A 14,741-nucleotide genomic window follows, 5' to 3' on the forward strand; every position below is an offset into this window, starting at 1 on the left:
AAATGAAATTATGATGAAAACCTACATTAAAATATAAGTTGTACTCTTTGATGTATTACAATGATTTGGATAACTTGTATTTCACATTTGAAATATCTACAAAGTTCTGTCTAAAGTTTAGGATTCAAACAAAACCTTTAGAAGGAGAACAGGGCAACATCTCTTATAACTCTTGGAAGCAGAAGTTTAAAAGCAATCGATAATCAGAATATTTTTCTCTTTTAAAAGATGATATTTGGTGTATAGTTATCTTTTTGTGAAAAATTCTTTAATGTATGATGAGCTAATTTTTCTCTTTGATGTCGTCCCTTTGATTGAACATGAAACTATAACTTTCTGCTCTTCGATTTTCAAGGAGGCTGGGCAAGGAGAGCAAGGAAAAGTCTCCCAGATCAATTTAACATATCAGACACCACTACCATTAAATATGTACTTGACTCACTTTGCATCCATATTCGTATGGCTCTATAGATTATAAAGAATGTGATATTCTTTGTTAAATCTTGGAAACTTTAAACCACTACCTTCTTCCCCATGTTTAATTCCACTTTCATGTGTCTCCATTTCATATCTGGTATATAATTGACTCACTGCTTCTGTTTATCTTGAAAAGAAATGTGATTTTTAAATCCAGGTTCTTAAAAAGAAATCTTTAAATTAAACTTCTGGGAAAGTGTAAGCAGTTCAGTGCATTTCCAGCAGCCCTACCACCCACAAGAGGCCAAATAAATATGCACAGAATAAATAAACTATGGGATTGCTAACCAATTATTTCAAATATCTAACCTATCATTGGGAATTTCTCTATGATGGATGTACTGCAATAGGTACCCACCATGAAGAAGATCAAAGTGATCAATCAATGATATTGCAGCCTGATTTCTTTATCAAGGTTATGTCCAGATTTATTGTGATAGCATTGATTACTTCATAGCACTTAGTACTAACATGATCTCATAATCGGAATATTGACATGATCCGTTGTGATTCTGATCTGAGCCAAGGCTTGTATGATTCTATTACCATACTTCTCATAGAAGAGTTTCTCTCAATAATTTGGAATGTCAATATACTTTTCTCTGTTCCACCAACAATTTTCAATGTCCGATCTAATAGTATTTGTTTATTCGTTTATTTATTTAAAAATATAACATGGCAAGTAAGAAATTTCTGTAATTTTCCTCTTATCATTATGCTTGTTTTTCCCATGTAGCAATAGCCACAGTGCTTATTCTTATCCCAGACAGGTAATGTACTATAAATTAGAAGCATTTCCAAAAATTTTCCAAGAAAGCCTACCTCATTACTTTGTTGCCATATTGCATATTGTTCCTATAATATTACTGTTTATTTTTGCAATGAACTGTTAACGTTTTTTCCTTTAGAATAAAAAGAGTTTGACACTAATTATAGTACATATTCAGGGAGAAACAGTGGGGTAAAAGTGACTACAGAATAGTTCTATGCTTTCGTACAAAATGTGGAGTCTAAAACTCATAACAGTTCTTTGGACCAGACTTTCCAGTTTAGAAGGAATAGCTGAAGCATTTGCTTCCAGAGTATTTGATAATGTGGTTTATAAATAATAAAAATGTCACCAAACTCTGGTAATATGAAAAGGGAATAAGATACTGATGCTAATGTCTCCCTGAAGTGTAAGTGATAGACACTAGAGTATTTTTTTCACACCTATATCTAGCTATATTAAATTCTTATATTAAACAGATGGGTTGAAAATTTGAAAATTACCAAAAGAAAAATTTTATTTGTCATCATTCTATTAAAAAACATCTTTGCCTCCAGCAAGTCTCTCTTTCTGAAAACCTACTTTTAGCCAGCCACTGCATTAGTCTGCTATGATGAATATTCTCGTCTTTAGAGAATTTGTGTCAGCTCTCAACAATAATCATGCCAGAAACAATGAGACTTTTTTTCTTTGTTGCTGCAGCTGCACTAATGGAAAGATTGCCTCTAGCTGCCAGCTATGTGATGGCTACTGTTACAATGGTGGCACGTGCCAGCTGGACCCAGAGACAAATGTACCTGTGTGTCTGTGAGTATTTTCTAACGTTGTGGGCATTTTATGATAACAACTTTAGATGTACATGGAATCCTTGCTCTATTGTTCTCCTTTCTTGGCGTAACATATTTTAAATGAATGTTTTGTGGACATCTCTGATCCAGTATTGTTCCTCATTGGCTCATGTACTACAGAATCTCCTCCCTCATCAATTTGCTAGTGATTTCATATGGAAAAGCTCATTCACTTCTTAGCATCATACCCATTTCAAACATTCAGAGATCTTTGAACTTGGAAATGCCAGTAAAAATTGTTCTAATTTAATTGACCTTATTTACAATAGATATGTGAAACCCAGACATAATCATATTTATAAATATTTTGGTACTTAGGACCATTCTTTTCAAAGTCTGTAAGGTATCTTTTCAAAAGTATAATACTATTTGATTTTTTGTATCAGGTTTTGAGTGTTGGATTATGTAAACCTATTAAGCCCCTGTCTCTTTTGAAATACATTCCCTCGAATCTGGGTTTCTAAATGTTTGGAAAGTATTGTAGATTCTCTGCTTCTGAGAAAATCTGGAATTTAATATATTCCCTTTTCAAAGACCTGATTGTCCATAATGGAAAGCTTGAAATAAGACCATTCAACCTGTGTGATCTCTATTTTGAGTTTTCTTTTATCACTGCTTGACCAGAAGGATGATGCCCACATATGATCCACGTCTGTTCTGTTCCCCACCTTGTCAGAATAGCCTATGATGAGTGTGTATATAAGAAATAAGTGAGCATACCTGGGAAAAAGTTTGTTCATGTGTTACTATTTCTGTATGAAATGAATTTGAAACATTTGAAAACATAAAGTCAGATGCTTTATTTAGCTGTATTTTACTGAAATTCTGCAGATGCTCTGTTGGGTTTAAAAGTCAGCGCTGTGACCAGAAAGAGAACCCTTGTGATCACTACTGTCAGAATGAGGGGATTTGCACTTTAACTGCGTTTAATGAGCCGAGATGCAAGTAGGTTTAACCTTCCACTTACCGCTAAGCTTTGTGTGACATCATTTCAGGCCACAGTTCATTGGTTTAAATCATGAACATCCACATGCTTTTCACAGTGTGTACTTAATCTCGGGGCTCATCTGTGTCATACACACTTAACCTTTGCTTTGCTCACCGACAAGTGTATGCACCACAGTCAGCTAGATTGTCTAGAAATATAATGGAGGGAATGAAAAAGCTCGTGGAACTGTCTCATAAAAATACATTTGCTAGAACAGTGGCTTTTAATTAGAGGACAGAAGCAGGTGTTTTTAGACTTTATTACTCTACTGGATACTATAATTGGAATAGTGTCTTTTATTTAGTAACTGACTTTTCATTTCAAGTACTGATAAAACACATTATTTTGGCTCCCAAGATTTCAGTGCAACTGTCTTACCTTAATCAGTAAGACTTCTTTACGGAAGAAATAGGTATATGCTAAAATATTCCAGAAACTTCATTTCATATCATTCTTTCTTGATTCAATTTGTTCGTAACAAATACATTCTTTTCCTCTGTGAAATCTCAGGAACCACCTTTGGGGTAGCGATCAACCTTCATAACAATGGAAGTTATTTTTGCATCATGCATTTGAGCTTTAGAGATGGATCATATCTGACATCCTCCTTAATACTCCATGTCATAAACAGAAACCCTGATTGGCACCCAATAATAGCTCATGGTGGTGTCTCAGAGTATTTAGTAATGGTTTTAAGGCACAATTTTATTAAAATTCAGATAATTCATTTCCAAAACTCTACAATTTTGTTCATAATGATCTATTTTGTTATTCAGGAAAATGTCATTCTTTACACAATACTTGTAAAAATATGGGAAGTGATTAAAATAATCACATAGGAAAAACTGATATTCTTCCTTTTTTTCTAAAAGATATTTGAATATGTTAAACCAATGTTCCTACATAAAATAATCCAGAAATACTCCTTTAAATATCAGTCTATAAAGTGTATATAAACTGACCTGTTAAGAAATTGATTCACTTCTTAGTTCATACTCAGGTTTAGTGCCTTATGCAGCTGAAGACAGAGAGGAGACCCTCCTTTAGTCTTACCTCTGCCTTGCCTCCAACCCAAATTCCTCCAGTCATTCAGCAAATATTTATAAGACCCTGAAAGAGTGCTAAATCCTAGGCAAGTGAAGATGAATGAAATTTAACCCAAACATCAAGGAGCTCACGAATTAGTGGGTTTAGAAATTCATAAGCAACTAATTAACCTGTATTAATGCAGGTGTGAACACAGGAAAAAAGAGAGGGCAGTGGAGTTTTAACAGGGCAGGTGATTTGTTTAGAATGGGAGATAGGAATACCCAGAAGACTTTACAGAAAAGGCAACCTCATGTTGTCCATGTGGTTCAGGTAGTTCTGTGAGGTCGGGAAGAACATTCTGAAAAGAAAGAATAACATAAGCAGAGACATGGATGTGAGACTTAGTGGCCTCTCTGGGGAACTATGAGTGGTTTAATACAGCTAGAATGAAGGGTGACTGGAGAGTTGGGGAGGGGGGTGAGGAGTTAAAACTGGGCAGATAAATTGGAACCCGATTTATGCCAAAGTTAGGGGATTCCATAGGATCCTGAAAAGAATGTATAGCCAAAGTGATTTGAGGCAGAGCTGAAGGAGTTTGCTTTCGAAGGTGACACTTAGTGGCATGTGGAAGAAAGGCCTGGAGATCAGCTGCAGGGATCCCACACCAAAAGGTCTGACAGCACTTCAGGTGAAAAATGATGGATTCACGGTTAGTTCAGTGTTAGTAAGGTCAGGGTGCTCCTTGGCCAAACTTTGATCTAGATACTGGTGTTATCTCATTTTTAGGACCCTGGTAATGCCTGCTCTGGGACCCAGTCTTTGCATTTCTTGTCCCTTTCTCACAATTCCCAGGCAAAGTATACATGACATTTCAGCACCACCCCCCTCCATAAATAGGTCTCAGGAACATGACCTGTCTAGACAATGCCCTTGTGTCACCAGAATGAACATTTCTTGTGGGCATAACAGTCCACAGTAATGTTCTGTTCTACTTTTCACTCTTACCATGTATCATCAGAGGCACCTGACCTTGTAAGGTACAATCAGCCTCGGATTAAAATCAGCCAGGAAAAATATATTAATCGGAGTGATTCAGAGCAAACACCTTTTACTTTTGTGTATCTTTATTTCTATCTGCTTTGGGCTTAATGGAAATTTTGTCTGTGCTTTGGTTTTCCACACCCTAAAATTTATTCTGATGGTAGGAGTAATGCTTACTGAATTCCTCAAATCATTTAAGCCATGAAAGAATCGTGGAAGAGATAATGATATTCTGTTATTCACTCATTAATTCATTCATCAAATATGTATTGATAACCTATGATGAGTGAGGCCCTGTGTATATTCAGAAGGAGAATTAATAACAGCTAAAACTGATTTAGCAAATACCTGTTTGATTCTAAAGTCCTTGCCCTGGTTATAACTCTTATTCCATACTGCTTTCTTTGTGCTAACTGCAATAAGGTTTTTACTTTTAAAGAGCTTAAAATTCATTTTGGGTAGATGAATGGATTTTAAAAAGTTAAAATACCATTTGATAATTGCTATACGGAAATATGACCAAAGTGTTGTGGGCAAACAACTGAATAGAGATCAGTTAATGATTACTAGTGGGAGAGAGAAAGGTTTTACAGATGAAGTGATATTTTAACAGTATTTTGAAAAAAAAGTTTAGTTATTTTACAGGGGGAAATGGCCAAAAACCTTTCTTGAAAGAGGAATAGCACAGTGAGAGAATAGGTCTGAAAGTAGAAGATGAACGTTGTTGAGAATAGAACACAGGCTATGTGATATAATGGGGGGGTGGGGGGAGATTAAAGAGGTGTGTTGGGGCCAGTTTGTGAGGTACATTTTATGCATGACACAAGAGTGGGTTTATAGAAAGAAGATTGGAGAATTAAGGATGGAGTTCTAGGAGACACCAATGTTTAATACTGTATTATGGAAGAATCAACAAAAAAATGAGAAGAAATAGAATTTGGAGGGGACTTGTCAAAGTGTAGGTTCCTCCAAGTCAAAGGAATAGAGCGTGTCCAAGAATATCAACTCCAGATAGTTCAAAGAGGATAAGAATTCTAAGTGGTTTATTTAATTTTGCAATTAGATGGCCATTATGAGAGATGTTTTGAAAGTGCTACATGACAGCAACCAGATTATAGTTTGAAAAGTGAAAGGTAAGAAAGTAGAGAAGACTGTAGATTCCGTTCTGACTGTTTGGCTGTGGATTAAATGAAGGAAGAACAATTGTAACTTCAAGGGGAAGTGGGATCTAAGGGAGAATATTTTTACAATAAGAAAGACATAAGTTTCAAGAGGATCATTCTTTCACTATTTATTAAGGGCCCATTGTTAAGTAACTATGAAGGATAGATGGTTCAGACACAGATATTATACTCATGTTTCTTAGAGTTAAAATTTCTAGAATATGGAAAATTTCCTAGTTTTACATAGGATACTTATAATTCATTTGGTACTAAAATGTAAATAAATAAAAATAAATTTAGTATGAAGTGTCTATGATCATGTGGAATACAAAAATTGTCCAGCTAAGAGAATATTAAGCCCTCAGGATCTCTTTCTAGTGGTTGATTCTCCTCGTAAGTGGAACTTTTTGGAAACACAGATTTTAGCTGCAGATTTCAATTGGTAGTGGTCGTGTATCTTTGATGAAAAGCTAGTACGCACTATTTCATCTAAGCGCCTTTACAGGAAACAAAAATTGCTTTAAGAAGTAAGATATAGTACTTGCTTTAGCTTTGTTGGTACTACGTTTTTCTTTTTTTCACAGAGTAAAAAACTATTGAATTGTGCAGAACTTACACACATTTGGAAAGTCTACAAAGTATTCAGATCTATGAGGTTGACAGTTTTTTTCCACATAGAAATTTTATTACCTTATCTTTCAATTTAAGTAATAGATTTGTTCTTTGAAAGCCTTCACTTTTGTCTCTTGATGGCCCTTTTCACTTATTACTATGTGCGGAGGAAAAGAAAACTCCAAAGAAAAGCTGAGAAAAAATGAAAATCTAAAGGCTTTTTTATGTTTATTTGGAGAGAGTTTTGACATTTATTAAAGAAGGTATATTGAACAATGTTAAAGCCAAACTTTAAAAAATTAATATGTGTTATTTTGACAATATTTGTATTGTTAAACAATTTTTGTTGTGAGATATAGAAATGATTAATCCTGTGAACTCAATAACGAGTTAACTATGTCTTCCTACTTCTAAAATTTCTCCCTAGTGTAAGACTTTCATTTATATTGAATTTAAGTTTTTTTTAAAACATAGACCAACCTCCACAGCATTATCTCCCAGCAATACCCACAGCACATTTCACCCTCCAGTAGTAAAGAAATGCTTGTAGCTACACTACTTCTCCTACCACTGTGGACACAGCCTCACCACATAGCCATGGGACCATTCCACACCTAGATGTTTTTGCTTAAATAGCTCACTGGACCCAAATGTCTCGCCTGCCTTTTTCCACTTTACTCTTATTATCTCACTAGTCTCAACACAGGATTATCTCTTTGTATATAGCACGTGGCAAGTGAATAGTAAATATTAATTGACTTGGACTTAACTGAAGTTTTTTAAAAGAGAAGAATCAAATATTCAGGGTTCTCCAGAGAAAAAGAAGCAATAGGATATATATCATATGTATCATATATCATATATATTATATATATAAATGGGGAGGGAGAGACATTTATTATAGGAATTGACTCACCTAATTATGGAGGTCAAGAAATCCCAGGATCTACTGTCTGCAAGCTGGAGAACAGGGAAAGCTGGTGGTGTAATTCAGTCCAAATCTAAAGACCAGAGAACCGGGGAAATGATGGTGTACGTCACAGTCTAAGTTCAAAGAACTAAAAACCAGGGGCATTAATGTTCGAGGGCAAGAGATGGCAGATGTCCCAGCTCAAGCAGAGAGAGCAAATGTGCCCTTCCTCTGCCTTTTTGTTCTATTCAGATCCTCAGCAAATTGGATGATGCCCACCCTCACTGGTGAGAGTGGTCTTCTTTACTCAGTCTAATTCAAACACTTGTTTCTTCCCAGAGACACCCTCATAGACACACCCAGAAATAATGTTTTGCCAGCTATCTGGGCATCCCTTAGACCAGTCAAGTTGACATAAAATTAACTTATACACACAAGTGATATATCTATATGTGTGTATGTGAATTTTGCTTTTTTGTCAGTATTTTGAGATGAATTGTGTTCAAAATTCATATGTTGAAGCTCTATCTCCCAGTACCTCAGAATGGGACTGTATTTGGAGATAGGATCTTTAAAGAGATGAGTAAGTTAAAATGGGGGTCATTAGGGTGGGCCCCAATCCAATGTGACTGGTGTCCTTATAAGAAGGGGAGATTTGGATACAGCACACACAGGGGAAGACCATGTGAAGATATATAGGAAGAAGATGGTCGTAAGCCAAGGAGAGAGGCCTCAGAAGATATCAAACCTGCTGACACTTTGATCTCAAACTACTATTACTTTGGTTTCTATTCATTCCATTTCTTTATGCAAATATACATTTGCAGAGTATTATATACTAAAATGAAATCATGTGATAGACACTCTTTCATGTTTATTTACTTTGCAATACATTATGAACATCATTCCATGTCAATCTACATAACTAGATGCTTTTATTCTTAAGGTTACCGAGTGTTCTGTTGTCTGGACTTTTCCTGTTTTATTTAATGAACCAGCTATCATTCGATAATTAGGATTTTTTTGTTAGTTTGTTTCTGTGTTTTGTTCTTTTTTTAAAATTATTTTTTCCTAGGATAAAAACTTCTGTCTTTAAATATCTGTGTGCTTATCTCATTAGTTTTCTAGTATCAGCACCCAGAAGAAGAAATATTCAGTGTGAAAGTATAGACTTTATTAATCAAACTAGCAATGATTTGGGGCAAGTTACATTATCTCTTTGTGTCACATTTTCCTTGTCCATAAGGTGATGGGTTTAGACTAATTGTTCACTAATATACTATAAAACTATAAAGTATGATGTATTTAATCAGAGTCCCATTTGAATTTTAGTAATTTTTTAAAAATTGGGTCAGAGTCACAACCCCAGATACCAGTTCTCTCAAAATTCCTCTAAAATATCTATAAAGACACTGAGAAAACAAAGATTCCCATTAGTAGCAGAATTAAAAATAACAAAGCCTTTATTATTAAAACTATGGAGTAACTGAAGGGCTAATCATAAAATTCCTGGGTCACAATTAAATATTTGTATTTAATTTTTCTCTGTGATTTTATGGTCTATTTTCCTGATACTTTAAAATAATGTACCAGAATATATCAGGTTATATAAATAGCTTATTTATGCCTAACTTGAAGAGAGGTAATAATCTTTTCCACCTATTTCTTATTATCGACCCCTAGTCTAGTATCAATAAATCCACAGTCTATAAGAACTAGAAACCTAAGTGTCTGTCCCTTGGTTTCTTCATATTTTGTCCATTTAGATAACAAAAATACTGGTGATATTTTCTTCCCATATTAATTCATCAGCAAATTTTTATTGAATACCTACTATATACCAGAAAACAACCTAGGCGCTGAAGTTTTTATCAGTGAACAGACAGAAATATTTGACTTGTGAAGCTTAAAGATTATTGACCATTATTGGTGGAATTTGGGGAATATTTCCTTTAAAATCAATTTTCTGTGTAATTCACCTTCTTTTTCAAAAACAAAAGAAAAAAACAAGTTTAAAATTATTTTTTATCAGCTGAAAACGGAGAACCAAAAAGATCTAACTCTGATATTACACTGGTTTTGAAATCATACCAATTCAGGCCCACACTGTTTTGAAAATAGCAGTATGGCAAAATTCCAAGACATTTCTTACTATATATATTATTGCTTCTTGCCCATAGCAGGACCAATTCTCTGTGTGGTCAAAAACAATTTAGCACTGTTAGTTTTTTTATGTTTTGCTTCTTCATTTCAAGCAGAAGCTAAAAATAACTTTCTGTGAGCATTTTTCCCCAATCTATTATTTGTTTTTCCCTTTTTTTTTTTTTTTTTTTGGTTTGGTTATATTTATTTGGGCATCTGTTTTGTTTTGTTTTCTGTCTGTTTTTTTTTCTTTTTTCCTCTTTTTTTTGGAAACATGGTTTTCCTTTCTCTGATCATCTGCAGGAGTGTGTGGTTACATTTTTCATATTACCCTATGATATTCCATATTTCGTGGCTAGAATTGACTTCTCATCTCTGTGTGGCCTTTTGACATGGAGCATATTTCTATGAAACTGGCTTGGGAATGCTGCTTGTTTTACTCCATGGCCCTTCTAAATGTACATGTCTGTTTCTCTCTGGCAGATTGTAAATTCCTTTAAAGAAGAGGTTGTATCTGATTTATCTATTTTGCCTCAGCAGCTAGCATGCATTCTGTGTGTAATATGTGCTTAACTAATGTTGCTAAAAAATACTGTCCTGGTGCCTGTGTTGTATTGTGAAATCTGACAGCCTATGATATAAGCATCTTTCTATCATCATTGTAATACCACTTCTTACTTCATTAATACATTTTCAAAAACTGCAAGAGTCAGAAAAAAATTAAAAAGTGATTCATTTCATTATGATTTTTGGTTCTCTTTCTCATCTTTATGATATCTTCTAAAACTACCACAGGAAGTTTCCGGAGCGTTCTGGAACGGAGGTTAAATATCTCTCTACAAAAGGAACTAAATAGGCTTTTTTTTTTTTTTTTTTTTGCATTCACAAATTAGATCATCTTTATCATACATCAGTATATTTTAAAAAAACAAATATTTTCTAATATCAATATAGTTATATGCTGATTGCATTTTGAAATAGAGAAGCTGACAATAGCTTCATACAGTATATCTCAAGAACTGACATTTTTAAAATTAAGAACTGAATATATTCCACAGGCAAATGTTGATGGAAATATTAGCATTAGTACAAATATATGCTGTTGACATAGCTTAAGCATGATAGCTTGGAATAACAGCTGATTCAAACTAGAGTCATCATTTTTAATTCAGTAAGGACAAATACAATCTAAAATGTAAACAAAGTATTTATAAAATAAATTCTTCTAGGAAATAAAGGAAATCATCAATCTGTTATTTTTAAGGTAGTTGTAGCTAAAAGTTATCAGAAATCTTTGTAGAATTTTCATTGCCAAATTTTAATTTCGGAATATCAAGGTACAACATCTTGTCACCACAATCGTAGGACTGATATAAATAGGCTTTTAACTTACCCATATTAACTTACCCATATTAACTTATTAGTAAAACTTAATGGTATTAATTTTTGTTCTCTCTTCTCCTTGACTTTTGTTTGTGGTTTTTACTCTGGTATTTTCTCTCTCTCAGAAAAAAAAAAAAAAAAGAAAGAAAAGAAAAGAATGAAATAGAGGAAAGTGAGTTGTAGCCCCTGCCCTTGAGGAACTCTGATCTATTTGAGGAAAGAGATGAGACAAGAAGGAATGTGGCAGGGGCTCTGAGGATGTGAGTGGTGTAAGATAAATGGTGCTTCTGGGGGAGTATTAGACAATAATGTTATACACTGAAATAGTTCTGAGGAACATAGTATGCTTAGCTAGGAATTTGAAATTTATTCCATAAGTCCATAAGCAGTAGGGGAACACTAATAACATTTGACATATAAACTATCTCAATCATGTGTTTGTTTTAAAAAGGTCTTGATGGCATGGTGCTCTGCTGGAACAAGAAGCCCTGGGTTTGAAAAAACAGATTTTAAAATGAATCCCAATTTACAAAGGAAAGGGAGACAATTTTTTTAATTAAAAAAATGGCTTTTTAAAAGTGATTTGTTGGTAAACAGGGCACAAAAAAGAGCCAAAAGATAGAAGACCTTATATCTTGGAATTGCAGTTTGTTTTGTTGGTTTTGTTTTTCTTCTCTTTGCCTCATTTGTCATCTTAATATGGAAATACTGAGAGCATCTACTTCCTAAAATTATTTTGAGGAATAAGAAATGTAATACCTGTTTAAAAAAAAAAATAGAAGATTGTTTTCAACATAATAAACACTTTTAAAAAAAGTAGAACCTTAAAACTGTTCTAATAGACCATACATAAAATCATCAGTACTTGGCATAATTTGGGCTTCTGGGAGTTTGGAGGCAAAAAATAAACTGTGCAGTTCTTAAAAAGTGCTCGTTATTAAAAATAAGCAAAATATGGCATAAATAAAAGATTAGAAGTGTGATGATTGTGATAGTAATAGTGACTGAAAAGGGAACTACATAACTAAGCTCAAGTCCCATGAGGGACACGAGAGGAAAAAAAGGGCAGCGGGTCCACCCTCAAACACCTCAGAAAACACACAGGAATTAGCTTTTGAAACATTTTCAAAGCAGATTTTAAAAACTCAGAGGGATGCAAAATGAATATACAAGTACCAAAGGGACATTCATTAAGTGAATGATCTGAAAATTAGTCATTTTGTCATTTTCTTTGGTTTTGTGATTGTTCCATCTAATTATTTTCTTAAAAGTTCAGCATTGTTTTCTAAGTCCTTAAGGTGAGAAACACATAAGGAAATGTACAGGTACTAGGGAAACCTCTGTTGGGGTTTTGGGGAAGAAGGTAGTGAGTTTCGTTTCTGTCACACATTTTTAAAAGGTAGGAATTCTTCTTCTATATTACAACAGCTAATTAAGGCCTAGGTATTTCAAACTACTGGCTCTGCTGAAAGGAGAGGGCACGTTCTACTCTTCAGGCCTCTGCTGTCAGGCTGAGCAACGCTCCTCCTTGTGGACCAGCAACCCCGTGGCCCCATAGAGAATATTTGAGAAGAGCCCAAGGAAGCTGTCAGGAGTGATTTCAAACAGATCACAACTTTTCAGCAGGGGTTTTGAGCAATTCAACTTTAGCAGCCTGTGTTGTCCACTTTTCAAGAGTCAGGTCATTGCATGTCCCTTATTTGTTTTCTGCCCCGTGGCATATTTTCAAAGCACAGAATGTGAAACGTGCATGTCTTTTGGAACAGTAAAGGCCAGGAAAATCTGTCACATCAATATCTATCCTTTATGATCCCAAGTAACAAGTTGTAGCTTGTTCTAGCTTTCGTCAGCTAGTCATGTCATGGGGAAAAACACAGAATACAGATATATTTTTCTATGAAAGTTTAAAGTCCAGTTTGTGCTTTGAGAGTACAGGTGGCGCTGCCTAACAGAGAACAATTATTGCATAGTTACACATTGGGCAGCTATTGTTATGAAGCTTTGATGTAGTCACCTTATTTTCCCTTGATTCTGGGACATGTTCTTGGCCTTTAATATAATCAGTAAGTAATTCAGAATAACCAAAGAAACCATATACAATATAACTACATAGTATTTTCATTCGTGTACTTGTTACCTCTTTAACAATTTACATTATTTTTCTATTAGACTGCGTTCCCCAGATTTGACTGCTATGAAAAAGCACAAATTTCAGATGCTTTTAACAATGAAGGTTTATTTCCTGCTCATGTTCTATCCTGAAACAAGTCAAAAAAAATAAATCAGTAAACCTCCAACCTACTACTTAATTCCAAACCAACTTTATACAATTTTAAGAAAAGGATCAGAGGAATATAGATTAACCAGCAACATTGGTTTAAGAGAAAAAAAAAAATGAAAAATTCCTTACATTATCGTCAGTTAAGGAAATATTGTCTTCTTTTTCACACTGGAATAGTAGCAGAAGAAAGCCATTTTTGTTAAACGAGTATAGAAATTTTAGCCTAATACTTCTTTCACTCAGCATACAAACAAAAATTATAATTATATTGATATTGGTGTGCCATATACAAGCTTTAAATTTAATATTCATAGTATTATTAATCACTTGAGTTAAATTAACTTAGAGGGTGTGTAAATTTTATATACATTGTATCATTTAATCTTTCAGGAAGCCTAATTTTTTTTTTAACTTTTATAATGATCAACTTGCCTTGCAAAAAGGAAAAAGAAAAAGAATGGAAGGAAGAAAGGGAGGAAAAAAGAAACAAAGTAAAGAAGGAAGAAGAAAAACTTTGAGGTAGTAAAAGGAAAACATACAATAGAAAGATAAAATATAAAATAAGAAAAGAAGGGGATTTAAGGGGAAAACAAAGGTTAAAGCATAAGAGGCTAGATCTGTGGGAAATGTGTGACAAAAGTGGGAATATTGCTCTCCCTTGTATTATAAACTAAAAGACCAAAGTGGGTGAATTGCTAGAAGATATATCCTTTGTGAGGAGAGGAGACTAGATTACAGTACAGTTCTGTCTAATTCCAAAACTTACACATGCTATTTGTGTCACACCATACCAGCACTTTAATTTTACACAATTATTTAAGTGACTAAATTGAATTAAATTACATTTAACTACATATTTGTTTGTATGATTTTTATATAAAACTGGTTTACATGTCAATTTACCCATCAGGCAAACGCCTTTAGAATTTTTGTCAGGAAAGAAGATAAACGTTTCTTAGTTAGCTGCATCGTGGGACAAGAGCGGAAGTGTCACACAATTTACAACATTGAATAAGTAAAATTTTACATGTCCAAGTTGCTAAAATGTGATCATCTAATTTTATAAAAGGAAGAATTAATAAATAGATTAATGAAGGA

At 34.0% G+C, this 14,741-nt stretch overlaps 1 protein-coding gene across 1 annotated transcript in view; it reads left to right on the top strand.

Moving 5' to 3' along the window:
• The window catches only part of LRP1B (LDL receptor related protein 1B), a 1,905,856-nt gene that overhangs the window by 1,855,516 nt on the left and 35,599 nt on the right, over positions 1-14,741 (top strand). Inside the window, exon 87 of the mRNA XM_082395829.1 lies at positions 1,949-2,053. Within this exon, the coding sequence (XP_082251955.1) occupies positions 1,949-2,053 (105 nt within the window). The remainder of the gene's footprint in view (positions 1-1,948; positions 2,054-14,741) is intronic.

Source organism: Balaenoptera borealis (genome assembly GCF_965194805.1).
Source record: "Balaenoptera borealis genome assembly, chromosome: 6".
In the NCBI taxonomy this organism is placed as follows: domain Eukaryota; kingdom Metazoa; phylum Chordata; class Mammalia; order Artiodactyla; family Balaenopteridae; genus Balaenoptera; species Balaenoptera borealis.